Here is a 27,513-nt window from a genome sequence, read left to right as displayed (position 1 = left end):
TGTGTTTAATTCCTATTCCGTGAATAAAATATTTATATTTTAACGAGTACTTGCACCTACATTGAACGTTTGTTTTTATTTTAAAAATATAAATATTGGTCACTCAATTACGTACTACATGGACGTGTGTAAGATAATTTTTAAATATTCAAATTTTAAATGAGCGGCACAATGTGCTAGTGGTTAGCACAACTCCCTCCCAACCCAGGTTCTGGGTTTGAATTTTAGCTCAGGTGTGACGTCGTGGGACCCAAAATAATGAAGACAAATGCTATAAAACAATGTATTGATTTATGGATGAAGTGCAGAATTATTTGGACACCGAAAATCATAAGTGCGGGGGCAAAAATGTTTTTGCAATTCAAAGTAATGTAGTTTATTCAATACATTGTAAGAATGAAAATTGTAAAGAGCAGTACATTGGGGAAACTCAACAAATTCTCAAAAAAAGACTTTATCAACATCGCAGGGATAATATAAGTGGACCTCAATCGGCAGTACATTTGCACCTAAAAGCTAGCAACCACTCATTTGATGAAAATGAGGTTAAAATCTTAGCGAAAGAACATAGATGGTTTGAAAGGGGGGTAAAAGAAGCGATTCTTATAAAACAACAAAATCCTTCATTAAACCGGTCTGGTGGGGTGAGGTTCAATTTGGATCGTTCATACAATACCCTGCTTAGGCAAAACAGGTTAGGCAACTTTCGTAATGCTGATGAGGGTCGTTATGCTGATGAGGTGATACCGGTGGGAGTGGGGGTAATAGGCCAGTCGTTAGTCAGGAATGTAGGAACAATCAGTGGGGCCACAGGGAGGGGTCCTCTGCCCCCCCAACCTGAGAGTAGGGACCTATCATAGCGGTGTCCGGCGCCACCATGTCTGGACATTAGGGATATATAAATGGGGCCGATACGACCAGTCAGACTTTAGTTCGCTGACGAAGCCTCTTGGATAAGAGGCGAAACGTCCGAAATCTTCACTTTTGTACAGATGACGGCTGAAGAAACCTTCTCATCGATTTTAATCGATGGTTTTAAAAGCAGATTACAGTAGTCCCCATATTTTTTTGGTCTTGCATTCACACAAAAAAACAGAGGTGGTGTGAAATGAAATGGGCTAGTTAAACGCTTTGTGACAGCTTCGGCTGTTGTGAAAGTGAATATAAATCCGGATGTGTTCCATCCACATCAGAGGAACGGAATTCGGTCGTAAACCTAGGCCACCCTGCAAAGTGTTGTGCCCAAATAATTCAAGACGTAACAATAGAGTTTAAACAACTTGTTAGTGAGTTTGTGAAAATAAAAACAGTGGAAGTGTTCCTCAAGAAGTGTTCAGATTTAGCGACAGAGATCACCGGTGGAGGCACATTGCTTTTCTTGCTGCAGCGTGGGGTTTCCCAGCTAAGACTACAGGGTCACCGCGCCCATCGCCGCGTTCGATGGCCGGTCGAGAGTGCTTCTTCCTCGGTACAGGGCACGCGTTCGATTCGGCATCGTGGAGGGGTGAGGGAGCGGTGTGTCTGTAGTGGTGAATTAGTGCGAACGAACTTTGAATCTTCGACTTTTTTTGGAGGGGCGGGGTGTCTGCCTTTGTTCTGAGCAAAGCTTGTGGGTGTGATTGACCCCTCCTCTCTCTTTTCTCCCTCCTCCATCTCCGGTTGGTCGACTGTTGGGCTTCCTCGGCAAAGCGACGCTAGCTGAGGCTGGCTAGTTCTTGAGCTAGCCTTGGGGGCTCTTCGCTGAATTTCGTGGGCTCGTCTCTTTTCCCGGTCAATGCCAAAAACACATTGGCGCAGGTAAGTTGAAATAAAGCGACTGTATTGCTGTTTTGATTATCCCCTAATCATCTTGCGCGAGGTCGGGTACTGTGGCCGAATTAAGCCGCTCGGGGGTGGGGTAGCGTTAGCTTTTAGCCTCATATCCACTTAAGTCAGCTGCTCTCTCAGCTCAAGCGCCCAAAGGTGCTTACTAAAAGCAATACGACAAGTATAATCCATGTGGATACGCGTGGAGCAGTGGATATTTCATATTTTCCAGAATAAAGTGCACCGTTAACCAGCCCCGACTCGTCGCCCATGGCCGAACCGAGGGCTTTACTCTCCGGCCTCACCCTCCCCACCTCACCGCCCCGAATAAAAGCTACAAGAACAATCCCAACGATATAGCGTAGATCAACTTTACAATGATGACAATCAAAAACCATATTTGCGATTGCAGTGATTTGTGTGTGTGTGTGTGCGCTCGCGCGTATGCGTGCACATTTAGCTATCGATATATGTATTCTTAAAATGCACGGTTGGCGACGATCGCACAGTTGTGTTCGTCTATAGTAGAAATAATACTATATGCTGTCTAATTAGTTGTGCTTATTTGGTGGCGATGGTTGCCGTTTGCGAGTAGTTACGTGCGGAAATGTTCGCGTTAAATGTCACCGGAGGTTCTTCGTACGGTAATGAATGTGCGTTGCATCGTTAGCACTTTTGTTGGAAGGAAGTTATGGTGTCTGTTGCAACCCAGTTCTTTGTATCTCACATTTGATTTCTAATACTTTTAAGTCAAATAGTTGAGACGAGATGCGTGGTCGTGCGCCCTGTTTAATGGCAGGGAACGTCGGGCCGTATTCGCCACCCCAGTCCGACCTTGCTCATCAAGAACTGAGATCGGTAAATTAGCAGCCCGACTGTCGTAATTGTATCTAATGGATGGCTTGTGCTTTAACAAGATTGTTTGGTGTGCAAGTAAGTGGATTTGTGCAGAGCCACTGGCCTCGACAGAACCCTTTTAACGAAGCGTCTCCTCTCCAGCTTTTAATGTGAAGTTGCTATTAACACTCAAGGGCAGAATATATATTATTTTGTTGAAATATGTTTGAATTCGAGCATGTCACGAGACTGAATATAACATTTAAAATGAGTATTATGTCGGTCTGAAGAGCAACGATCGGAGCGGGGGCTGCCGCCCCACTTAAAACGAGCCACATGCTAAGCTAACTAGCGGGCAGACAAGTCAGGGGGAAGGCAAAATGGCGTTTAGCTGTATCTCTCTGAATAGCACTGCAAGTACAATACCGATACAACTGTGAGCCATCTGGAGGGTAGAACCTCAGGCCTCTTTGCGAAATGCTCTCGGGTTTAGTAATGTTAGCTCGCCTCCTTCTGACAGATTAGAATTGACAGCTATCCCTGCAGGTATGCCAATACAATGCAAACAATCCCAGTTGGAGGTAAATCACTGGAGTGCACACCAGGGCCCAGATTAACTGTCATTGTTTAGTTAACTGCATGGAAACGAACTAAAAAATAAGAAATTATCTGGCCATGAACAAACGTTGCCATTATCTCAATTGAAATAAAACACAATATCAGAATTAAAATAAAACCAACAATACATGAATGGAACCCAGGATAATACAAAAAAAGTGTAATTAATGTGATGGCTTTATTGTTGGTGACCAAATCTAGGCAATTTTCCTAAGCAGGTTGTGGGTAAATGAATTAAGATCAAAATAAGCCTTTTTATGAATGGAAAAAGCATATTGCCCTTGCCCTCACATGGTTTCACCAGCTGTTGGTGTTGCTGGACATGGATAGGATTACAGTACACTCATTCACTCATTGACTGAGGATTTGAGCTCTTTGGGATTATGAATTTTGCATGACGATATTGCTGGATATGACCCCCCCCCCCACCACGCACACAGTGATCCAGCTTCAGCCGATTTAAATATGTTCATCGTTGAACACTGGGTAACATGACATTTAGACCACTCACTGAATTCAACTGGAGCTCCCAACTCCAAGCTGTTTACCAGCACTCATTGTTTATCAGGCAGTCAGCTGATCCTGATCAGGCGCTTGGGAAAGAAGAAGTGATGAGGGAGAGGAAGTGCAAGCATCCACCGAGGTCAATGGGGAAATAATGTATGCACACAGCACTATTTGCATTGATGATGTACCCTTTTCATAGCAAATATTTTTGATCGATACACCGGTGAATTTGGACATATGATGAAGCAAAATCAACAAACAATTTGATTACATTTTTGTGAATTGTGGTGCATGAGAAGGGAGAGACAAATGCTATCAATCTGCATAAAGGTAGACACATACAGGTACAGTGATACCTTGGTTTATGAACTTAATTGGTTCCCAGAAAGTGTGTGTGAGGTGAAAAATTTGCCTGCCAAACATTTATTTCCCATAGGAAACCATTAAAACTGAGAATAATCTGTTGCCAGGTCCTAATAAAACATAATTTTCTACTAAATAAGCCTTAAAACTACACAAAATATATCTTATTTTATGTATAATAAACGTGCTATTGTATTGTAATTAAATAAAGTAATGTATAATAAAGTCGTTTTATTTACCTTTGTGATGGTTGTTGTCGATGGATGGTAGCAATTGTTGACTTAGCGTCCTGGTATTGGGACGCTAAGTCACACAAACGCACACCTGGTTCTTGTTTTTCGATGATCTTCTTCTGCCAACCGTAATTTTCTTTTGTGTCCTCTTCGGCTTAACACTAGCCTGTGGTGGGGGCTTTTTCGGTCCCATAACAGAAAAAGTACTCCTCGATAACAAACCATGTCTGCACCCAAAGAAAGTGGGTGTGGAAAACTAGTCCGCCAGCCAATGTGGCGCTGTGTGGTTTGGTTCGTCCGCCGAATAACTAGTTTGTATGCCAAGATTATATTCTCGCGAATTTAATGTTCGTAAGGTGAAAAGTTCGTGAGCTGAAGCGTTCATTAGCTGAGGTATCACTGTCTTTAAAAACCTTTTCCATACATAAGATGCACCACATTATAAGGGTCACATTCAATGAATGACATATTTTAAAACGTTTTCCATAAAGAAGGTGCACCGGATGATGAGGCGCATGGTCAGCTTTTGATTTTTTTTTCTTTTAGGTGCGACTTATAGTGCAGAAAATATGGTAACTAAGACGTATTTCCACATTAGTATTAACCGTGCATCTTAATGATGTCATTTGGTGAACCAAATTGAGAAATTTGGACCATTTCATCTCGTGCATCTATTTTTTTCTAACTGTTTTCAGACTTGAGAATAGAGAAATGTAGGCCGTCTTCATTTTCAAACATTTAAATGTCATCTGCCTGCTAATGTACTGCTCTTTGAATAATTGATACGTGATCGATCCAAGTGTGCAAAATGTTGCTCGCAGTCATGTTGTCGTGTTTATGTTTGCTACCTTTGAACAAGTGACTCTTTATTGCATTGAATGGGTTGACTACTGATGGTTGAATCCCCCCCCCCCCCTGTATTGGATATTAAATCATTTCCCAGCCTGGAGGTTGTAAGTTCAATCCTCAGGCCGGTCACAATATTTAGGTGTCTTGTGCAAGATACAACACGATAAATATGGTCCCAGTACACCTGGCAGCTTCTTGCATAGCAATGTTGTCCCATTGGGGTGTGAATTTGTGGCTTTCTAAAGCATTTTGTTCACCATGTAGTAGTGTCGATCAAGTGCTACATAAGCGCAATCTATATGCAATTTTAGCATTTATGAAAGGAGTATAAATCACCATAGGATTGTCTCCCTATTAGAATCAGAATCATCTTTATTGGCCAAGTATGTAGAACACACAAAGAATTTGTCTCAGGTAGAACACGCTGCACTTGTATCACCATAAAAAAATTGCAAAGAGGCACTATACAGTTATATTTGAGTTAATGTTTAGAGAGTTAATGGCAACGTGAGAAGAAGCTGTTTAAATGTCTGCTAGATTTGGTGCGCATGGATCGGTAGCGCCTGCCTGAGGGGAGTCGCTGGAAATGGTGGTGGGCAGGGTGTGGAGGGTCCAGTAGGATTTTCAGCTATTGGATTGGATTTGCCTTTATTCGTCTTGCAGTGGAGAAATTTACATTTCACAGCAGCAAAGTTATGAAAGGAATGAAAATACATGAAAGTATGAAAATACATGAGCTGCTGGAAAGGCAGCCACTCTCGCGGCGCCGTCTTGAAGTCAAAAGAACAAAAAAACACAAAATAACAAATGACATGACAACACAAAGACACAGAGAGTCATTCATTCTGAAGCACTTTCTGTACCCTCTTTGTTACACGAAGCAGTTCCAGATGAAAGAGGAGAGGATCAAAGCGTCTCTTCACCGGTGGATTAGGGACATCATGGTGGAATGTGCACGTTGATTACCAGCTAAATGTTGAAAGCAAACACACAGCTATAGCATCCATTGATGAAAAGATTGTCTCACATCTCCTGTCGCAAGTGAATCCGCTTCAATTCCAAGCCGCGATAGTTCCACATCCGCATCGGCGCTCTGCGCTGACGCTTCTTCTTATCGCGGGCTCCTCAAGCCATGCATCCATCCAGCCGCAGACTGTCCAACAGCACCAACCTTTCCGCGGAACAAAGCGGGGCTGTGAGGATGCTGCCCATTACAGGCGCAAAAAGCGCAATGGCCCCAGAGCCGTCCAGCGATAGCAGTCGAATGGCACCGACATTCCTCCCATTCAAAAACAGTACTGACATATTCATGCTGCCGAAAAGGCGCAACCGCTCAGCACAGTCTCCTCCTTGAAGAATGTTGTGGCCAAAAATGCTGAAAAACAATCCGTATCCGTTCCACACGACGCACAACAACACAAAGTGACAAAAGAAAACACGAAAACGAGACAACAACAACAACAACAAAAAAGCAAGTCTCATGAGAGCACTTGCTGACGGCTGCCTACTCGGGCGCCATCTTGGACTCCTATTATTAATATAAGTGTTTTCTTGATGACCAAAAACATATTAGGGATATTCCAGTGATTGAGGCCAAATGGATGACAGCTTCTTTTCCATGTCAATCGAGTAACAGGTCTCAACAGGATTTGTCTGGCGCGAAGGATTATGCCACGGCAGTGAGGCAGGAAAGTTTAGATGGCCTGTGAACTGTACATGTTCTTGTGACAGCATCTAAAGCCTAGTCTGTGGGTGCGTCTGCGATAAAGAGCCTTTTTGCTTCACCATGCTTATGTGTCAATTAATAGCTCGCGTTTCTTTCCTAGATCTATTGCCCCGATAGCTGGAGAGAGCTAACTGAAAAGGAGGAAAATGAGTGAACTGGACCAGTTACGCCAAGAGGCAGAGCAGCTCAAGAATCAAATCAGAGTGAGTCAACAAACTTATTTTTTACTCTGCAATGCTATTAAAATAAGCATGGTGTGACTCTGTTTTTTTTTCTCCGCTTCTTGACAGGATGCTAGGAAAGCATGTGCAGATGCCACACTATCACAGGTAAACACCCACATCATAATCTACACGCAACATGCAGCCATTTTTAATAATACAATTTTTATCATGTAAACTGCTACAAATGACAAGGAACAAGTCGCGGCTTGTGCCTTCAATGGCTTGTAAATGTATTCGTCCCCCTTAAACTTTTACATCTTTTGTCGGATTTTCAGGCTTCAAGCAAATATAAATCTGAATTATTTGTGAAGAATTAACACCAAAGAGCACACCATTGGGAAGTGGAAGATAATTCGTACATTCCTGATTTTTTTGGGGTTTTGTTTTTTCATGCTTGAGTGCCGATAAAGTGCTGGACAGAATGGCAATATTTTTTTCTCTTCCACAAAGGGGCAGCATTTTCCTTTTTTCCATGTTAGTGCTTTGTTCCAGGTTCAGCTGTTGTTAAAGCGCTATATAAACCACTATGTATGTATTGCATTGTATTTTGGAAAGCCACCCTCATTTCGAGATCATATAACTCCAGACCCATATCATTTAGGAATCAACCTTTTTTTCTAATGAAAGAAGAGAGTCTAAGGTTTCTTACGCTGCATTAAATGTTTATGTCGTCCCATAACTCAATATTCTGTGGGTCCTGAAATTCGAGTGACAGTAACAAAAACCCCGTGTCCTGGAGTGGACACATTTTTTTGCACATCTGGCAGTGACTGAGTTAAAAATATGTGAATGTAGTATGCATTTCATTCAGCCATTGTGTCACTCTTTGTTCTTCAGACAGACTAAATACTGTAGCTATCCATCCATTTATCTAGATATCTAGTGTTAGGTTATAATATTACAAGCTAATATTAGCACTAACAGCTACCTTTAAAATTGTAACAATTATGAACGGAATTTACCTTATTGCGCAATGTTGAAACCTTACAATTGGCGCGTTCGATATAGATAAAAAGATGACTATGCACTCCACTTTAATGAAACCCTTACTGACCATTTTCTCATACTGAAAAACAAACCTGTTTCTGTTTTTCAGATTACGGCTAACATCGATCCCGTCGGGCGAATTCAGATGCGTACCAGACGAACATTGAGGGGTCATCTGGCTAAAATTTATGCCATGCACTGGGGAACAGATTCCAGGTATACACACTCCGCTTTTATGGCCATACTTGTATATAGTCGCTTTCACCAACAAAATATATGACAAAAGTATTTTTTTTTCTTTTTTTCAGGCTTTTGGTCAGTGCTTCTCAGGATGGCAAACTAATTATTTGGGACAGCTATACCACAAACAAGGCAAGTCATTTTTTTTCTCATTCCAAATAGGCCACACTGCACAATACTGTGCCATGGCCACATGTTTGAAGCAGTCACATGCTAAGAACTGCTGAAATAAGCAACTTTGTTTACTTGGCTATTGGAATAATTTACAAGAGGCAGTATCCATTTTGGTGCATCCCGATGGCAAACATGACAATTCAGTGAATTTCAAATAGAATGCAAACCTTTTACATGTTCAGTGGCTAACTTATCTAGCTGGCTATCTGGTTATCTAGCTAGCTATCTGACTAGCTAGCTATCTTTCTACCTCACTAGCTATCTATTTGGTATCAAATATCTGTCTGGCTAGCTAGCTATCTATTAGCCATCTATTAAGGACTTTGAAGTTCTGTTTGTGATGAAATATAGGGAAAGAGATGCCCATTTCACGGTAAGATCACAGCATTGTCATCAATTGTTGAGTCTAGTTTTGTTTGAATGCTGCTGTGCCGATGACCATTTTGTGTTTGGGAGCACGTTACTGAGCGTCTTTATAAAGTTCATAGAGTTGCTTGTTCTGGAGCCACAAGGGGACACAAGCAAGTGTCTTATTGTGCCGGTCCGAAGCCTGGATAAATACAGAGGGTTGTGTCAGGAAGGGCATCCGACGTAAAAGCTTGGCCAAAACAAACATGCGAATCAAACCTCTGAAGATGGAGGACACTCGACCCCTTGAAGGGAAAAGCCGAAAGGAAAAGAAGTTTACTGGGCTCTTGGAATATGTTATATGAGGCAGTATCTGGCAACGTTGTGATCTTTGAAGTGTGTCAAATGCTGACTTGAATCACCACAGGTCATAAAAGCCGTCTGTTTGACAAAGTTGGGTGGTTGAAATATATCCTGTCGACTGTCATTGCAGGTCCACGCCATTCCACTTCGTTCTTCCTGGGTGATGACGTGCGCGTATGCACCTTCAGGAAATTATGTGGCCTGCGGCGGCTTAGACAACATCTGCTCCATTTACAACCTCAAAACCCGCGAAGGCAACGTACGCGTGAGCCGCGAGCTCGCCGGACACACAGGTATGGGCTTTGATTGTGTTGCCCAACATTTTTATTTTGCCGCGGCGCATAGTTTAAGCATATGAAACTAACAGCACGCGACCACATAAATGTCACAAAAGGTTAATCATCAAGTCATGATTTTTTTTAACCCCAATTTACTTGTGCATGGAAACATGGATGCATGTGGGCTGCGCCTTTTACGTATTTTGACAGCCACTGGCGCAACTTTGGAATGCCACTGCGCCAGCACCGGCGCAAGTCTATTACGATTAGCGCATATTGCTACATGATCTACGCCACATATGACATACTTTTGTTAAAATAGCGAAAGAGACAAATTTAGTTAAACAGCAATTGAAAACTGTTTGTTTTCCATCAGAGGTTTTAGGTTTAGTGGTCAGCCATTTTGCCTTCCCGATATCGAGCCATAATCAACTTGCATTAATTTTGGTGCGTTCCAAGTCGTGGTAGACGATGGATTGGATTGGATTTACCTTTATTCGTCTCACAGTGGAGAAATTTACATTTCACAGCAGCAAAGTTATGAAAGAAGTAGAAAACCTAAATACAGGAGCTGTAGGAAAGGCAGCCACTCTCGCGTCACCATCATGAGGTCAAAAGAACAAAAAAAATGTCTGACTTTTCCGTGATCCGCCGGAAAACTGCCAAAAGGGATAATCGTATATTCATTTACCCATGGTGCATTGCATTATTTACATCAAAGATGCAGTATGGTTGCAATATGCAGCATTAGAACATGAGTAAAACTCTAAAATACATTAAAAATGGCAGCAAACAAAGATATTCTCGTTTTTTTTAAGAAACCGAATAAGTCTGCGGAGGGTAGTAACAATTCGTTGCAGCAAACTGCTGTTAATGATTTGAATTTAGTGGCAAATTGAACACATTGAAATCTTCAAAGCAATTTTTTTTTTTTCGCGTGACGTCACAAACTGGGGACGCGATATTCTGAAAATCCCCAGTTCTGAGGTCATTTTGTGACAGTTTTTGGACACTAAGTCATTTTTATTGGTGTTTTGCAATTGACTAAAAATATCAGCCGGCGTGTTTGGGTATTTTAGGTGCTATAAAACGTTTTTCTGATGTCAGTTAGGAAACAAAAAAATGGTGTCGGTTGTCTTTTAAGCACAGTCTTTCACTACATGTTGCAGGTTTAATTAGGCCATATTCCGGTTGAATTAATTGAAATAAATAACTGAAAGTAGTCTTTTACTGTGTTCTGCTTCGCTTCAAACTGGTACACTGGTATTTACAAGTCTGAAGTACTTTTTTCGAAATAGCACTTAAGCCACGACGGCCATGTTTGTATGACGGATGAAGCAAATATTTACATGACTGTCCTTGTGTGTGCCTCCATTTTAGGCTACCTTTCCTGCTGTCGTTTCCTTGATGACAACCAGATTGTTACAAGCTCGGGAGACACCACCTGGTAAGGGAAAGCCGACTGTTTTGATCATCCATTTTCCAAATGCTTGTAAAGAGACACGTGTATTTGCCATGTGACAGTGCCCTTTGGGATATCGAAACGGGCCAGCAGACGACCACGTTCGCCGGGCACACGGGTGACGTCATGAGCCTCTCTTTGGCTCCGGATTCCCGATTATTTGTCTCCGGTGCCTGCGATGCTTCGGCTAAACTCTGGGATGTGCGGGAGGGCATGTGCAGACAGACCTTCACTGGCCACGAGTCCGACATCAATGCCATTTGTGTAAGTCAACGTCTGTTTTTAGAGACGTAACTTCAGTTGGCAAGAAAATATGAGGGATATTTCACTTTTCGGTAAATTTTCATGATGAACCCGAAACATCCTATAACTTTTTCTCAACCTGTGAATGCCCATACGCAACTGTTGGGTCTTTTATTGCTTGTTGCGCAACATGCTTTTCTGTGACAAAGAACTAGAGGGTAAATTTTACACCAGGTGTTTAACTCATTCACTGCCATTCACTAATTTATTCAGGAATTGAAAATATGACGTAGACCGCCATTCCCAAATTTGTTCAGGTTTTGCGTTTTGATATTTGGGGGCTGATAAAACGCTGGTCAGACCTCTAGTCATGTGTTTTCCCTTCCACAAGGGGGCATCATTTCCCTTTTCCCATGTTAACGCTTAGTTCCAGCTTCAGCTGTTGTTAAAGCGCTATATAAATCAATATGGATGTGTTGTATTGTATTTTGGACACCCACCCTCATTTCAACCTCATATAACTCCAGACCCGTATAATTTAGGAATTAACTATTTTTTTCTGATTACAGAAGATTTTCTTAGGTTTTTAACGCAGTGTTGAATGTTTGTGTAGTCCTAAAACTCAATGTTCCGAGGATTCTGGTATTCGAGTGACAATGACAAAAACCCTGGCACTGGCGTGGACACTTTTGCACATGTCTGGCATGAGTTAAGTGACCCATAATTCTTTCTCTTTTGTGTTGTATGACGTGAGGTATTAAAATCCTAATTAGTCTGGCAGGGAATTATTTAATGGTCAGACAAATCCCATAGTTAGAAATTCAACAGTCCATTGTGTATTAGATCAAGATTACCGCGAATAATGATCAAACGAACTACAGTAAAGTCTGGTTATATCGATATCGGTTATATCGGTAGTACTGTTTATTACGATATCGGTTATATCGGTAGTACTGCTTATTACGATACTATTTCTATGAACGCAAGGAGAAATTTACATGCTGCAGGATCGGATATATCGATAGTCCGGTTATATCGATATTTTTTCCGACTCCCGAGAGTATCGATATAACGAGACTTTACTGTAATTGTGAATAGGAAAAATGTAGTCGATTTAATCAGATTTTATTTTTTTTTAAACCGAAAGTACTTGTATCTGCATCACAAACCCGGTCGAGTTGTTTAATGGCCTTCCCATGGTGCAACAGAGAGACTTCAAATAAAGTGTTCTCAGCTGGGAAGTGGCCATTCATAAGTCTGAAATTGTCATTCGCAGTTTGCAACAACTGTTTGAGAATCTAGTTGAGTCACCGAAAAACATAATAGTAGGACGGTTAGGACTCAAGGTGTGCAAATAGTCCTGAAACATTTTAACAGTTGGCGCTGGGTATTCCAAAATTGTGACATAATCAAATTAAGATGCGCTGTCGAGGTTACATACAGCGCATTTTGGCTGCATCCTAAATCTTGACCTGAAAGTCCAAAATTCCAACCTCTTTGTGAGTAGTGTGTATTCTGACGTCCCCCGTTTTGGTTTTCCAGTTCTTCCCCAATGGCAACGCCTTTGCCACCGGCTCGGACGATGCCACCTGCAGGCTGTTTGACCTCCGCGCCGATCAGGAATTGATGATCTACTCCCATGACAACATCATCTGCGGCATCACTTCGGTGGCGTTCTCCAAGAGCGGCCGTCTCCTCCTGGCTGGATATGACGATTTCAACTGCAACGTGTGGGACACACTAAAGGCCGACCGTGCCGGTGAGTCCAAACTTACAAAAACAGTTTTTTTGCCCACTCGCAGTTCAAGTATCGTATTTTCTGGAATATAAGGCGCACATTCAACGAATTACACATTTAAAAACCTTTTCCATACATAGGGCGCACCGCATTATAAGGGGCACCTCCAATCAATGACTGACATATTTTAAAATGTTTTCCATACATAAGGCTTTATGAGGGGCACCTTCAATGAATGACATACATTGATACTTCAGCTTACGAATGCTTTAGTTTATGAACTTTTCGTTTTACAAACATTAAATTCACGAGAATATAATCTTGGCATACAAACTAGTTTTCGGCAAACAAACCAAACCACATGGAATGCCACAGTGGCTGGCGGACTAGTTTTTGGCGGGAGAGCACCAAACCACACGGTCGAACAGCTGGCGGACTAGTTTTTGTCACCACCTTTCATTGAGTGCAGACGTGGTTTGTTATCGATTGGAGTACTTTTTGCTATTATGGGACCGAAAAAGACCTCACCACAGGCTAGTGTTAAGCCGAAGAGGACACAAAAGAAAGTTACGGTCAAGCAGAAGAAGAGCATCGAGAAACACGAACGAGGTGTGCGTTTGTGTGACTTAGCGTCCCAGTACCAGTATGCTAAGTTGACCATTGCTACGTGTGGCTAAGGATGTGTCTGTGTTGTCTAAGCAACGGACTCAGGCAATAGAAGATGTTGAAAAACTTCTGTTGATTTGGATTAATGAAAAGAAGCTAGCAGGGGACATTGTGAGTGAGGGTATTATTGCCAATCAAGAGGCAACCTAGAAGTTTGTCATCGATTGACAACTACTATCACAATGTTAAATAAAACGACTTTATTATACCGTACAGTTTATTTCTTTAATTACAATACATTAGCACCTTTATTATACATAAAATAAGGTATATTTTGTGTAGTTCTTCTTTTCCTTTCGGCTTTTCTCTTCAAGGGGTCGCCACAGCAAATGAGTGTCCTCCATCTTTAGAGGTTTGATCCGCATGTTTGTTTTGGCCAAGCTTTTACGTCGGATGCCCTTCCTGACACAACCCTCTGTATTTATCTGGGCTTGGGACCGGCACAAGTGGCTAGTTCTAAGGCTTATTTAGTAGAGAATTGTGTTTTATGGGGACCTAGGAACAGATTTTTCAAATTTGTAATGGTTTCTTATGGGAAATAAATGTTTGGCAGACGAACTTTTCACCTTGCACACACTTTCTGGGAACCAATTAAGTTCATAAGTTGAGGTATCACTGTATTTAAAACCTTTTTCCATATATGAGGCGAACGGTCAGCTTTTGAAAAAATATCTTCTTTAAGGTGCTCCTTGTATTGCAGAAAATACAGCAATTAAACCAATGTCGTCATGAGCGACGCGAGGTAGGGATGGATGCCAGTGTCGCAGAATCTTCTCTCATGAACACACACATTCCAAGACCTTTAAAGGACAACCGACGCCACTTTTTTAACTGACACCAGAAAAACGTTTTATAGCATCTAAAATACGCAAAACACGCAGTATGATATTTTAGTCAAATGCAAAACACCAATAAAAATGACTTCGTGTCCAAAATCTGCAAAAAAATTGAGCTACGAATTGGGCATTTTCTGAAAGTCCCGCCCCCAGTTCGTGACGTCACGCCAAGACGCCTTGCATTGCTGGAGAATAAAAACTTCAGATTCGGATAATATGCTTTCTTGTTACACATCCAGTTATGAATATGATTCAAATAGTTCTGAAGAGGAAAGCATACATGTTTGCAATCGATTAAAGAATTTATTTTTGCCATTTTGAGGCAACATTGGGGGAAAATCTCTCACCCAAAAAAAGAGGCACAAAATAGCCACCGAGCTGTGAGGAATGAATCAGCCCGTTTCCACAGGGTAATACATTCCTTCCATGGAGCTTGACTCCCTCTGCTGGCGGCTTTTGAATGTAACACAAGGGTTTCAAAAAAACAGTGCAGCAAAATACATTGACGTGATGGAAAGACGCTACAATGCGTACTTTACGGTCAGGAGGCGGTCCTTTTCTGACGTCACGTGAGGACTCGTCACCAACTCAAAAACAAGAATTCCTGAATGTTCAGAGCGAGTCTTAAAACGTAAAATATAGCTATATGTGGTGGAATCTTTGTAAAATACGCTCAGTAGAAGTCATTTGAAGCCATTTTACAAATTATGGACACAACTTGTCCGGAGAGGTCAGTTGTCCTTTAAAAGTGAATGCTGATTCATATGTCCGATTTAAGGTTTTGACTCTTTATTTTTTTATTCCTCGAGGTGTGTTGGCTGGCCATGACAACCGCGTGAGCTGCCTGGGCGTTACTGATGATGGTATGGCGGTTGCCACAGGATCCTGGGACAGCTTCCTCAAGATCTGGAATTGAACCCTGAAGGTTATTTATTTATTTATTTATTTATTCATTCATTTATTGTTCATGGAACACTCGGAATGGATGTTCTTCTCTTTGGGCCACGCAATTGGCTGGCAACCAGTTCAGGGTGTACTTTGCCAGCTGGGTTAGGCTCTCGCATGCCCCTTGACCTTTGTAAGGAAAAGCACATTACAGAATGGATGGTTAGATGTACCATAACTAATGTGTGTTTGGTGCACGTGTTTTAGTCATAATAATTAGGCCAATTGGATCTATGACTTGACTGTATTAATCTTAATGTGTAACAAAATATGGACGATATGTCGGAGTTGGCAGCTCTGTCACAGCCAGTTCTGCAGTTATATTTGGATTGGATTTACCTTAATTAGTTTCACAGTGGAGAAATTTACATACAGCAGCAAAGTTGGGAAAGGAAAGGAGTACAAAAACAAAATACAGGAGCTGCCATCTTGAAGTCAAAAGTAAGAAAAAAAACTATATAAATAACAAATAATATGACAACACAAAGTCACAGAGTCTTTTTGTTGACACCTGTTTCACTTACTGAATCACACGTTGTCTTGTAAATACAGACAGTCAAGGCCACAGATACTAAGCTGAATTTGAGGAAAGTGACCACTTGAACAAAAACACGTCACTAGCGCCTCTGGTTGTTTAATAATGCAAAAAGCAATTGCTATCCGGTTTCAGTTATCTAGCTAGATATCTATTTGCTATCTATTAGCTGTCTAGCTGGCTGGATGGCTATCTGGCTGGCTATCTAGCTCACTATCTATTTGCTATCTATCTAGCTCTTTGGCTAGCTATCTAATGGCTATCTAATAGCTACCTATTAGCTGTCTAGCTGGCTGGCTAGCTATCTAGCTAGCTAGCTATCTATTAGCTAGCTAGCTTCCTATCTATTTGAGTGCCGCTGGTCACCCGCAGAAAAACTAATCCTGTGACTGTAAAGTGACCTTGAGCGTTTTGAATGGCACTTGTAAATGAAATTGCCATTAAATGTCTTGACTTCAATGCAAAGGTCCCGTTTTTATAATGTAGAAGTCGCAGAAATTTCTTCAGCCATCATCTGTACTTCTTGGTAGGTGTCGGACGTTTCGCTCATAATCTGAAAATTCGTCAGTGAGCGCTATATATATATATATATATATATATATATATATATATATATATATATATATATATATATATATATATATATATATATATATATATGTGTGTGTGTCATTCGGGCTGGAGAAATGTAGTCGGATGGTGACTAAGAGGGGCAAGGTAGTCCACACTGAAGGGGTCTCACTCACTGAAGGAACAATAGCAGACATTGAAAACAGCTACAAGTACCTCGGTATACCACAGGCCAATGGCAACCTCGAATTAGCAACAAGGAAAGCGGCTACGACCAAATACCTCCAGCGGGTGAGGCAAGTCCTCAGAAGCCAGCTCAATGGCAAGAACAAGACCCGGGCAATAAACAGCTATGCCCTGCCAGTGATCAGATACCCTGCAGGAATAATAAGGTGGCCAAAGGAAGAGATTCAGACCACGGATGTTAAGACCCGAAAAGTCCTCACCATGCACGGAGGGTTCCATCCCAAGTCCAGCACCCTGAGACTGTACACAAGCCGTAAGGAAGGAGGCCGGGGACTAGTGAGTGTGAGAGCCACTGTCCAGGATGAAACATCCAAGCTCCATGAATACATCAAAGAGAAGGCTCCAACGGATGATGTACTCAGAGAATGTCTCAGTCAATGGGGAACAGAGGATGAGGTGCTGGAAGAGGGACAATCATGGGAGGAAAAGCCCCTACACGGGATGTACCACCGAACCATAGCAGAAGTGGCTGATCTCAAGAAGTCCTATCAGTGGCTAGAGAGGGCTGGCCTAAAGGACAGCACAGAGGCACTCATCCTGGCTGCCCAAGAGCAGGCCCTGAACACCAGAGCCATAGAGGCAGGGATATACCACACCAGACAAGACCCAAGGTGTAGGTTGTGCAAAGAGGCACCTGAGACAATCCAACACGTAACTGCAGGGTGTAAGATGCTGGCAGGGAAAGCCTACATGGAGCGCCATAACCAGGTGGCTGGCATAGTCTACCGAAACATCTGTGCGGAGTATGGACTGGAAACCCCAAGGTCAAAATGGGAAACACCTCCCAAGGTGGTGGAGAATGACCGAGCAAAAATCCTGTGGGACTTCCAGATACAGACTGACAAGATGGTAATGGCCAACCAACCAGATATCGTGGTCATAGATAAAGGGGAAAGGAAAGCCGTTGTCGTGGATGTAGCGGTCCCGAGTGATGGGAACATCAGAAAGAAGGAACATGAGAAAATCGAGAAATACCAAGGGCTCAGAGAGGAGCTGGAGAGAGCCTGGAAGGTAAAGGTGACAGTCGTGCCTGTGGTGGTCGGAGCACTTGGGGCAGTGACCCCCAAACTCGACGAGTGGTTGCAACAGATCCCGGGAACAACATCGGATATCTCGGTCCAGAAAAGCGCAGTGCTGGGAACAGCACGGATACTGCGCAGAACCCTCAAGCTTCCTGGCCTCTGGTAGAGGACCCGAGCTGAAATGGGGACAGACACCACCCATGGTGGGTGAGACGAGGATTTTTTTTTTTTTTGTATATATGTATGTATATATATAAAATACAAAGAAGTACAGATGACGGCTGAAGAAACCTTTTCATCGATGGACCACTCCTGAGAACCAACAACAGACGTGTAATGTAAATATTAGCTGTAATTTTGATTTTACAACTACATGAACACAGCCTCAGTGAGTCTGTGCAATCGGAATCAAAAGGCTGAGTTTTTATTTATTTATATTTTTTTATTGACATTTGCCTCTCGTCTTTGCTCCCTAGATGTCCTTTTAACTCCAAAGCCGACTGGAAGACCATTAACACTTCAGAATGTTCACAGTATCCTCTTCAACACTGTGTAAAACTGACTTGGACACCACAAACAAACAAAAAATGTCGAAGGGAAAAAAAACAATCCTTTCCTACACAAAGAAGAGCACAATTGTCTTATCACCTAATTAAAGAAAGGATCTCCTGTGGTATCAAATCAAAAACTTGTGCATTCCTTCTCGAACCATTTCATGTTATCTTGAGAGAGAAAAAAAAGCAACACTATCATCCCATTCAAACGTGTGTCTTGAAAGCAAATGTTGGAGTGTAATTGTACAAATTATTTAACTTTTTTTTAAAGAATCCTATTCAGACGGTTTGTTACTCAATTGCTTTTTTTTTGGGGGGGGGGGGGTCGTATTTCTTTCATGGTTTTTAGATATGTTTGAATGACCGCTTGTCCTTTCTAATCCAGTTAAATCACAAATGAGCGATGAGAGGAAAAAAATGCAGACATTTAAAAGAAAAAAAAGCTTGGATCATATAACACAAGCAGCTTTTCCAAAATGTCTAATGTATTTATATACAAGATTCCCCTCCCTCTTTTTCCAATCACTCCCTTTTTTGCACATGAAGCTTTGCCTCTCAACTAATACGATGATTAACTAACCAAGTACATGCTTTCAGTTATGAATAGTCATTCCAGTGCAAAAAAGAGTTCTTTTGAGTAACTTTTGTCAAATTATAAACCGCCACATCTCTCCCTCTTTGATTATCGTACATGCCATTGACTTTAGGTGGGAAGAAATGGTGAAGCAAGGCAGGTGTTGAGGTTATTTTGGGCAGAGGAGGGTCAGTCGTTTTATTTTTATTACATGAATTGGGGTCGGTGGGGGGAGGCTTTGGGTTTTGTGTTTAGCATCCACTTTTTGGGGGGGTGAAACATCTCAACCCACTAAAATAGACACTTCCTTTGGTTGGGACTGCGGTTGCAACTCTGTGAATGAAATGTACAAAAAAATCAATGTCTGGAAAACAAATTGTCTGTTTTTAAGTTAAGACATTTAATTTTGTCTGACACAACTTAATTTAGATGTGCATGCTGTAGACTTGCTTTCAGTGGTGCTAAAATAATAAAATAAATGATAAAAACAGTCCTAGATTATTTTACTTACCCCCTCCATTTTGGTTTCTATTGATTTGAAGCTGATCAATAATTTTTGGGGCGCCAACTCTCCATACTAATAACTGGTAACGCTATGCGCTAACACGCAAGAGACTCCATATATCGTGTCAAATAGGCGTACCAGTTATATTGACGCAAACCTTTCAGAATATAACAATCGTTGCGAAAATGTATCATTGGCAGGCTTATTTTCTATCTTTCAAATCTTCACTTAATGGAACAAAATACACATACACACAGTGTCCATATTACACTTTTTTTTCCTATTTTCTCTTGGTCTTAATTTGAAAAAGCAGAACATCTGAATGGCAACATTTCACTGTATACAGAAACACTTTTGTTAATGTGTGACATTCTCACTTTTTTTCCTTTCTCTACAATGATGTACTTCAATAAATGTAATGTATTTTGTGTGTGTGGCCACCAGTGAAAATGCGATTCAACTCCAGATGGATTGTCCTGCTCCCTCCACTTTGTTTCCATGAATATAATAGAGCTCCGCACTTTTATGTAGCTTTCCACTTTTTTTCAGTCTGTTGGTGTTCCACGGTGAGCTGGATGCAAGATAGATACTGTACTAAAATGTACTGTTATTGATTGAAGCTGTAATAAAAGCTGTTTGAGAGTTATCTTGCAGTGTTGTTTTTGCAATCCCATAGACCTATTTGGCTCACTTTTTTCATTCAAAATGTTTGACTACTTGTATGACAAATATCAGGAGTAAAACCAATATAAAGTTTGATAATCACTTAATCATACAATACCTTGTATAGGTGTTTACATCCATCCACCCATTTCCAAATCAGCTTATCTTCACAAGGATCAAGTGTTTTCTGTTGGTTGTCTACAGCTGTTGCGATACACCCTGAACCACTTGCTATCCAATCACAAGGCACAAATATTGACGAACAGCCATCTGCACTTACACATCGGACAATTTGAAGTGTTCCAATAGCTTGTCATATAATTTTATGGAATATTTGGAACTATTTGGCTGGTTTGCTTGACTTCCAAACCAACACGGACGGACACTTCCACTTTTGGTTTACACTGAGGGAGGGTTTTTATTATCCAACGCTCATCTGTTATGTAAGCAACATAGACTAAAACCGTCTCACGTATGAACAATGTATTATGAAAGTTATCACGAATGATCTCCACCAAATCCGACACAATTTCATTGTTATTGTTTACACAGAATGCAGGTGTGAATGGACGGCCATCTTGCTATCGTTTCTGAACAGTCGAGCTGTGGGGATTGTACCATGTCTGTACTCAAAATAGGGGGCGGTCCACACTACAAAAGAGTGCAACTAACAAAAGTAACAAGAATTATAAAACGTCTGTGCGGCAGAAATTCTTTGAAAATTATGTTTGGTTTAATTAAAATAGTTGCTCTTAATTAGTATAATAGAACACGAAATAACAACGAAACGATGATTAATTCACCTGCACCAAATAAATATGTCCGTTTTTGATGACGCGTTTCCTGCTTCTTTTAGATAACCCTTCTTCGGCGAATGTATATGGCGGTGAGTGTGTCGTACCCCGTGAACAACAAAACACTCGTGACATTTTTGGGTGAGACGATATTATACAGAGTCCCAATTGCTGCCGGGCAGTGGAAAGACGAATCCGCATCTTGTTTTGTTTTGCTTTTGTCGAGTTTTCGTGGATGTTAATGCCGCCAATAGATACTTTTGGTGTGTTGTTGACATTCAACACCGTTGGAACGAACAAAGAACCCACACGAAAGTGTAACTCGATGGTTGTTTGCTCTAACCTAAGATAATTTATTTATAGCCCTAAAAAAACAACCTCAATTACGGACAACAATTCGTTTTAACCATTCATTTCAAAACTTTGCTGGACTCATCCAGTGCCTCTAGTTACATTAGCCGTTGTAACCTCGTACAAATGGCCGAAGTGTACGTCCGAGTGGCCGAGGAGGAGAACGAGGAGCCAATGGAGATCCCGTCCGAGGACGACGGAACCGTTCTACTGTCGACGGTGTCGGCCCAGTTCCCTGGAGCGTGCGGCCTCCGGTTCAGAAGTCCCGTGTCACTGTGTATGCGTGGCGTGCGGATCGTAGAAGGTGTCCTGCACGCCCCGGAGACTGGCTGGGGGAACATGGTGTACGTGGTCAACTACCCGAAAGGTAAACGAAATCCTGTCACGTTTGTTTATTTTACTGTGCCACTCAAAATGAATGGCAGAGTGGCAGTTAGTTGATGGTCGAAAAAAACTTGATCCTTCGTCGCTGGGCGCACTGTGTCGGCATCATTTGAGGCGTAGGGGGGCAGCTTGGACTCCAGAGGGCTGTACGAGACATAAATACATGAAGAAAACAATCACAACAGCTCAGTAATATATGCGTGATACCTCAGCTCACGAACTTAATTGGTTCCAGGAATGTGTGTGTATGGTGAAAAGTTCATCTGCCGAACATTTATTTCCCTTAAGAAACCATAAAAAATTGGAATAATCCGTTCCCAGGTCCCCATAAAAACATAATTTTCTATTAAGCCTTAAAACGAGACAAAATATATCTTATTTTATGTATAATAAATGTGCTATTGGATTAAAGAAATATACTGTATAATAAAGTCGTTTTATTTACCTTTGTGATGGTCGTTGATGTAGCTACCTCTTGATGATATCCGAGTGAAGTTGCTGTGCTTTCTCAGCGATAATACCCTCACTCACACTGTCCCCTGCTAGCTGCTTTCCGTTAATCCAAATCAACAGAAGTTTTTCAACCTCTTCTATTGCCTGACACCGTTGCTTAGACAACACAGAAACACCCATAGCCACACGTATCAATGGTTGACTTAGCATACTGGTCGTGGGACGCTAAGTCACACAAATGCACACCTTGTTCGTGTTTCTCGATGAACCTCGATGATGAAAGTCTGACCGTAATTTTGTTTTGTGTCCTCTTCGGCTGAACACTAGCTTGTGATGGGGTCTTTTTCGGTCCCATAATAGCAAAAGTACACCACTCTATAACAAACCACGTCTGCACTCAAACAAAGGGGGTGACAAAAACTCATCCGCCAGCCACCGTGGCGCTGTGTGGTTTGGTTCGTCCGCCGAAAACTAGTTCGTTAGCCAAGATATATGCTCGCGAATTTAATGTTCGTGACGCGAAAAGTTTGTGAGCTCAAGCGTTCGTAAGCCGAGGTACAGAAAAATGAAGAAACCTTGTGATGCTGCAAAGTGCGGGTTTGAATTCCACTGACAGCAACATCTTTCTGTGATGTTTGTGTGAATCTTGCAAAATTTCATCGGGCAATGAAGTCAAGATAAAAAAAGTATTTCTGCGATTGTGAGCAACAGCAGAACCGGTCTCTCTTATATGCAGATAACAAAAGGAAAATGGATGAAATCGATGCCTCTTCAGCTGTGAAAATGAAGCGGGGAGATATGAAGACATCTGACCTGATTGTGTTGGGTCTTCCTTGGAAAACTACCGAGCAGGACCTGAAAGACTATTTCAGCACTTTTGGCGAAGTCATCATGGTACAGGTATGGCCCGCAGAACTTGGGTTAAAATATCCATGTTGCATATTGGCCTGGTGATGATCAGCCACCAGAGTGTGCCCTTTCTTTTGTGGTCAGGTAAAACGTGATGGCAGGTCAGGAAACTCCAAAGGTTTTGGCTTTGTGCGGTTCACAGAGTATGAAACGCAAGAAAAAGTCATCGCCCAGCGCCACATGATTGACGGCAGGTGGTGCGACTGCAAGTTCCCCAACTCCAAGGTGAATATGGTAATGTCCTCTCAAGTACAACACAACTTGGTGTCGAGAACCGGTCCTCATGTTGTCTTCACAGCAAGGCGCAGACGAGCCGCTGAGGAGCCGCAAAGTGTTTGTGGGACGTTGCACGGAGGACATGACCACAGATGAGCTCAGGCAGTTCTTTTTGCAGTACGGAGAAGTCACAGATGTCTTCATCCCGAAGCCGTTCCGCGCATTTGCCTTTGTCACGTTCGCAGATGATCAGGTATTATTTGGACAAGTGTTTTGGGACTCTATTAACTCATTCACTGCCAGATGTGCAAAAATATGACCACTCCGGTGCCAGTTTTTTTGTCATTGTCACTTGAATTCCAGGACCCACTGAATATTGAGTTTTAGGACTACAAAAACATTCAATGCAGCGTAAGAAACCTTATAATATAAATGGGTCTGGAGTTATATGTGCTTGAAATGAGGGCGGCTGTCCAAAATACAATGTAATACATACAATTTTGTTTTGTGTAGCGCTTTAACAACAGCTGAAGCAGGAACAAAGCACTAACATGGGAAAAAAAGGAAATGCTTCCCCCTTGTAGAAGGGAAATAACATTGCCAGAAGTTTGACTAGCGCTTTATCGGCAGTCCCAGCAAGAAAAACAAAAACCCGGAAACATTTGGGAATGGCTCTCTATATCATATTTTCAATTCCCGAGGGGCAGCATTAGCCTTTTTTCCATGTTAGCGCTTTGTTACGGCTTCAGCTGTTGTTTGATATGATTAACTCATTCACTGCCAATGTATTCAGGTTTTGGTTTTTCTTGCTGGGGTGCGGATAAAGCGCTGGCCAGACCTGTGGCAATTTTTCCCCTTCCACATGGGGGCAGCATTTGCCTTTTTTCCATGTTAGCGCTTTGTTCCTGCTTTACCTGTTTTTAAAGGGCTATATACGTATTTATGTATTGCATTATATTTTGGACAGCCACCCTCATTTCAAGCTCATATAACTCCATACGCATATAATTCCGGAATTAACTTTTTGTCTGATGCAAGAAGAGAGTCTAAGGTTTTTTAAGCTGCGTTGAATATTTATATCATCCTAAAACTCAATATTCTGTCGGTCCTGCAATTTGAGTGACAATGACAAAAACCCTGGCACTGGAGTGGACACATTTTTGCACATCATCTGGCAGTGAATGAGTTAAGTGAACCAAATTTGCATTAAATACACATAATGAATATTTTAAATACAATTTGTGGATTATAACAAAGTATGGCATAATGTTAATGGTGTTGTTTTTCTGACCCCGCCCTCGTAGGTTGCTCAGTCTCTATGCGGTGAGGACTTGATCATCAAAGGCGTGAGCGTCCACATCTCAAACGCAGAGCCCAAACACGGCAACAGGCAGTTTGACCGCATGGGGCGTTTTGGAAACGGCTTCGGCGCTTTTGGGGCCAGCCGGAGTGGTATGGGGAGCGGCGGCAACAGTAACATGGCCAATTTCGGCTCCTTCAACCTCAACCCGGCAATGATGGCGGCGGCGCAGGCGGCCCTGCAGAGCAGTTGGGGTATGATGGGCATGCTGGCCAGCCAACAGCAGTCGTCGGCGGCGGCGGCCAGCGGCACCAGCTCCAGCCGAGACCAGAGTCAGTCGTTCGGCGCTGGCAACAGCAACTACGGCGCCGGCTCGGCCAGCCTGGGCTGGGGCGCGGGCGCAAACTCCACCAGCGGCGGTAGTGGGTTTAGCTCAGGGTTTGGGTCCAGCATGGAGTCAAAGTCGTCTGGGTGGGGAATGTAAAAAGAGCAAAGTATGTACGTGCGGTAAGTATCGCGAGAGAAAGTTTTTACTTTTAACTTTTATTTTGGGTGTCTACGTATCTGAACGACACTTTGTCTGGAAGATGTTTTGTACGTCGGGAGGAAAAAGAAGCTAGTTTTATTCAGAGCAGGGGTGTCCAAACTGTTTTTATTTATTTATTTCATTTTTTTTTTGGTCAAAGGTGTACAGACACTCCCCACCTTACGAACGAGATACGTTTTGAGTGGTCGTTCGTAAGTTGAATTTAGTCGTAAGTTGCTTCAGTGCTATATTTTGTATGGAATGTATATTTAAGTCAAACACTGAATGGGGAAGTATCAAACAAAGACGCTCTAACAGTCTTAAAATAAATTCACATCTGCCGTAGTACGACAACATATATCCTTGGTTCTTCAGTAAGCCATGACTGAAGCTGCTGGCTAGGTCATTACTTTTTATTATGCATCGCGTCCTCCTGGAGCGTCAACTGGGAAGAGGGATTTTGTCCCCAACCACATACTCTACACAGCCAATCGCAAGCTAACTCGGTCGGAAAAAACACGCAAAACAAAATCTAACTTGCAGCATCTCTGTCCGAACATTTTTCGTCATACTGTACCCGCAAAAAAATGTTCGTATGTACCGTTATTTGTAACTCGAATCGATGAAAAGGTTTCTTCAGCCGTCATCTGTACTTCTTTGAAGGTGTCGGACATTTCGCTCCTCATCCGAGAAGCTTTGTCAGTGAAATAAAATTTGTTGGTAGCTCTGGCCCCTGCTACCAACAAATTTTAGTTAGCTGACGAAGCTTCTTGGATGAGGAGCAAAACGTCCGACACTTTCAAAGAAGTACAGATGACGGCTGAAGAAACCTTTTCATCGATGGACCACTCTTGTACGACTGAGAGCTTACACAGTCGTAACTCGAATGTTCGTAAGTTGGGGAGCGTCTGTAGACTAAAATTGACAATTGACACAAATCGTGCTTTTTTTAAGTATTAGTTTCTTCACTGGCCAAAGGCGTTAGCAAAACAAAAAACAGTTTTCATCTCTCTTTTGTTTTTCACCAATCACACATCATTCAACAAGATGTGCCTCAAAATGTCAGTTGTTCGCTTTGCTTTATGGTGTGTGTCATGGTGATCGCAAGAGAGATGGCTACCGTTTTGCTTTTGTAAAGCAGGGATTTGATTTGATTGTCCTTCCGCTCAATACCAGGGGGCTGATTTATTCTCGTGGACCACCCAACATCCTCAAATGCTTTTATACATCACCAATTGACTCTTCCGCCATTTTTTCTGCACAGCAACCCATGGAAGAAAAGTTTGGACACCCCTAATGTATCGATTAGTAACTAACCCCCCGCCCCGCACAACCCCTGCTGTTTCCTTTATATCAATTTCAACCGGATTCTCATGCGTGTATTGATTGTGTCATGATAATTTAAGATGAGAGAAATATGCATGTTTGTTGTTTGCCATTATCCAGCTAATTTTGAAGGCAATATTGCATTGAGAATCTGCTTGAAAGTTTACCTGTTGTTTTTTTTTGTTAATTCTACTTTTATTTCCAGTCGAAAAATGGGACAAAGCCTTGAATGAAATCTCTTCTGCAGTTGACCTCTCTTCCGTTTTCCCCGCAAGGAAGCTCCAATATGGCAGCATTGTCGCAATGGGGAGCGATCAGTGCTATCACTGTCCGTGTATATGCTTTGCCATCAAACAACGGCTTCACTCCGCATGTTCTCATCAGACGGTGGGTGTGTTTTTTTCACTTTTTAAAACAAATCCAATTATGATTGGAGAGAGATCTGCGCAAGTGACTTTTTTTGGATGCGGGTGGGAATCGGATGAGTGCGGATGGCGAAGAATGGAGCGGTTGGTGAGTGAGCGGACGGAGGACTGCTTGTGCGGTGAACGAGCCCCCCCTCTCCCTCAAAATGTGACTGATTTTCTATGAATGTGTTGAGTGGAAACAGCGGATGCTACAGGCGCCTTCCCATCCCTTAAACGTGGACATCTTTATGATGGGTGTGTCAAAAGATTGTTTTTTTTTTTCTTTTTAATCTTTTCCACTTACTCTTAATGTGTCGACAAGACAATGTAGTGGAGTGTTGTGCTCTTTGTAAATGTTTCTATAATCTTGATTTGAATGCTGTATGGTGTGTGCTGTTCCTTGTTCCTCGACTGATTTGTATGTGTGCATTTGATGTGGATGACTCGGACTGATGAAACCTTGGTGAGGGACACGTGTGATGTGAGATGATTGGGAGTGGTGTCCTCATGGTCGCCATTCCCTTTTTCTATCGACTGTTGATGTTTGTGAGGTGTTTGGATAAAATAAATAAAATCAAATGAAGGCATCTATCTAATAAAGTTCATCTGAATAGATTTAGTTGATGTGACTTTGCTGGGGATTGAAGAAACTAATTCAATTCACACATCTAGGGACCTTGGGCTCCGCTGGTCGAGGTCTCCATTTGAACCCCGACTGAAGGATGAAGACGGGAG

At 42.1% G+C, this 27,513-nt stretch overlaps 2 protein-coding genes across 3 annotated transcripts; both read left to right on the top strand.

The window, feature by feature from the left end:
* Positions 1-1,531: 1,531 nt before the first annotated feature.
* Positions 1,532-20,095, top strand: gnb1b (guanine nucleotide binding protein (G protein), beta polypeptide 1b). Its single transcript, XM_089009751.1, has 11 exons — positions 1,532-1,797; positions 7,040-7,142; positions 7,230-7,268; positions 8,260-8,366; positions 8,459-8,522; positions 9,406-9,568; positions 10,934-11,000; positions 11,078-11,279; positions 12,801-13,017; positions 15,308-15,423; positions 18,293-20,095. The coding sequence occupies exons 2-10, from the start codon at positions 7,086-7,088 to the stop codon at positions 15,412-15,414; spliced, it is 1,023 nt and encodes a 340-aa protein (XP_088865877.1). The 5' UTR covers positions 1,532-1,797; positions 7,040-7,085; the 3' UTR covers positions 15,415-15,423; positions 18,293-20,095.
* An 872-nt stretch (positions 20,096-20,967) lies between these two features.
* On the top strand, positions 20,968-27,444 carry tardbpb (TAR DNA binding protein b). Of its 2 annotated transcripts, none has more exons than XM_089010097.1 (6): positions 20,968-21,624; positions 22,831-22,994; positions 23,088-23,228; positions 23,302-23,472; positions 24,524-25,026; positions 26,577-27,444. In XM_089010097.1, exons 1-5 carry the CDS (start codon positions 21,384-21,386, stop codon positions 25,001-25,003), a joined length of 1,197 nt encoding a protein of 398 aa, XP_088866223.1. In that variant the 5' UTR covers positions 20,968-21,383; the 3' UTR covers positions 25,004-25,026; positions 26,577-27,444. The 2 variants fall into 2 exon arrangements, with proteins under 2 accessions (XP_088866223.1, XP_088866222.1); XM_089010096.1 differs by having other exon boundaries at positions 23,088-23,237.
* Positions 27,445-27,513: the final 69 nt, after the last annotated feature.

The sequence above is a fragment of the Hippocampus bargibanti genome, linkage group LG12 (genome assembly GCF_051943395.1).
Source record: "Hippocampus bargibanti isolate YZ-2025 linkage group LG12, ASM5194339v1, whole genome shotgun sequence".
Classification (NCBI taxonomy): domain Eukaryota; kingdom Metazoa; phylum Chordata; class Actinopteri; order Syngnathiformes; family Syngnathidae; genus Hippocampus; species Hippocampus bargibanti.
Note: the sequence above shows the minus strand (reverse complement) of the source record. Positions and strands in the feature narration are given on the sequence as shown.

What these genes read in the sequence shown, in the direction of transcription:
- gnb1b (XM_089009751.1), top strand. Translation starts at nt 7,086, where the DNA reads ATGAGTGAACTGGACCAGTTACGCCAAGAGGCAGAGCAGCTCAAGAAT. An exon ending in AGCTCAAGAATCAAATCAGA is followed by an intron (nt 7,143 to 7,229) that starts GTGAGTCAACAA and finishes GCTTCTTGACAG; the next exon opens with GATGCTAGGAAAGCATGTGC. An exon ending in CAGATGCCACACTATCACAG is followed by an intron (nt 7,269 to 8,259) that starts GTAAACACCCAC and finishes TCTGTTTTTCAG; the next exon opens with ATTACGGCTAACATCGATCC.
- tardbpb (XM_089010096.1), top strand. Translation starts at nt 21,384, where the DNA reads ATGGCCGAAGTGTACGTCCGAGTGGCCGAGGAGGAGAACGAGGAGCCA. An exon ending in CGTGGTCAACTACCCGAAAG is followed by an intron (nt 21,625 to 22,830) that starts GTAAACGAAATC and finishes TCTTATATGCAG; the next exon opens with ATAACAAAAGGAAAATGGAT. An exon ending in GCGAAGTCATCATGGTACAG is followed by an intron (nt 22,995 to 23,087) that starts GTATGGCCCGCA and finishes TTTTGTGGTCAG; the next exon opens with GTAAAACGTGATGGCAGGTC.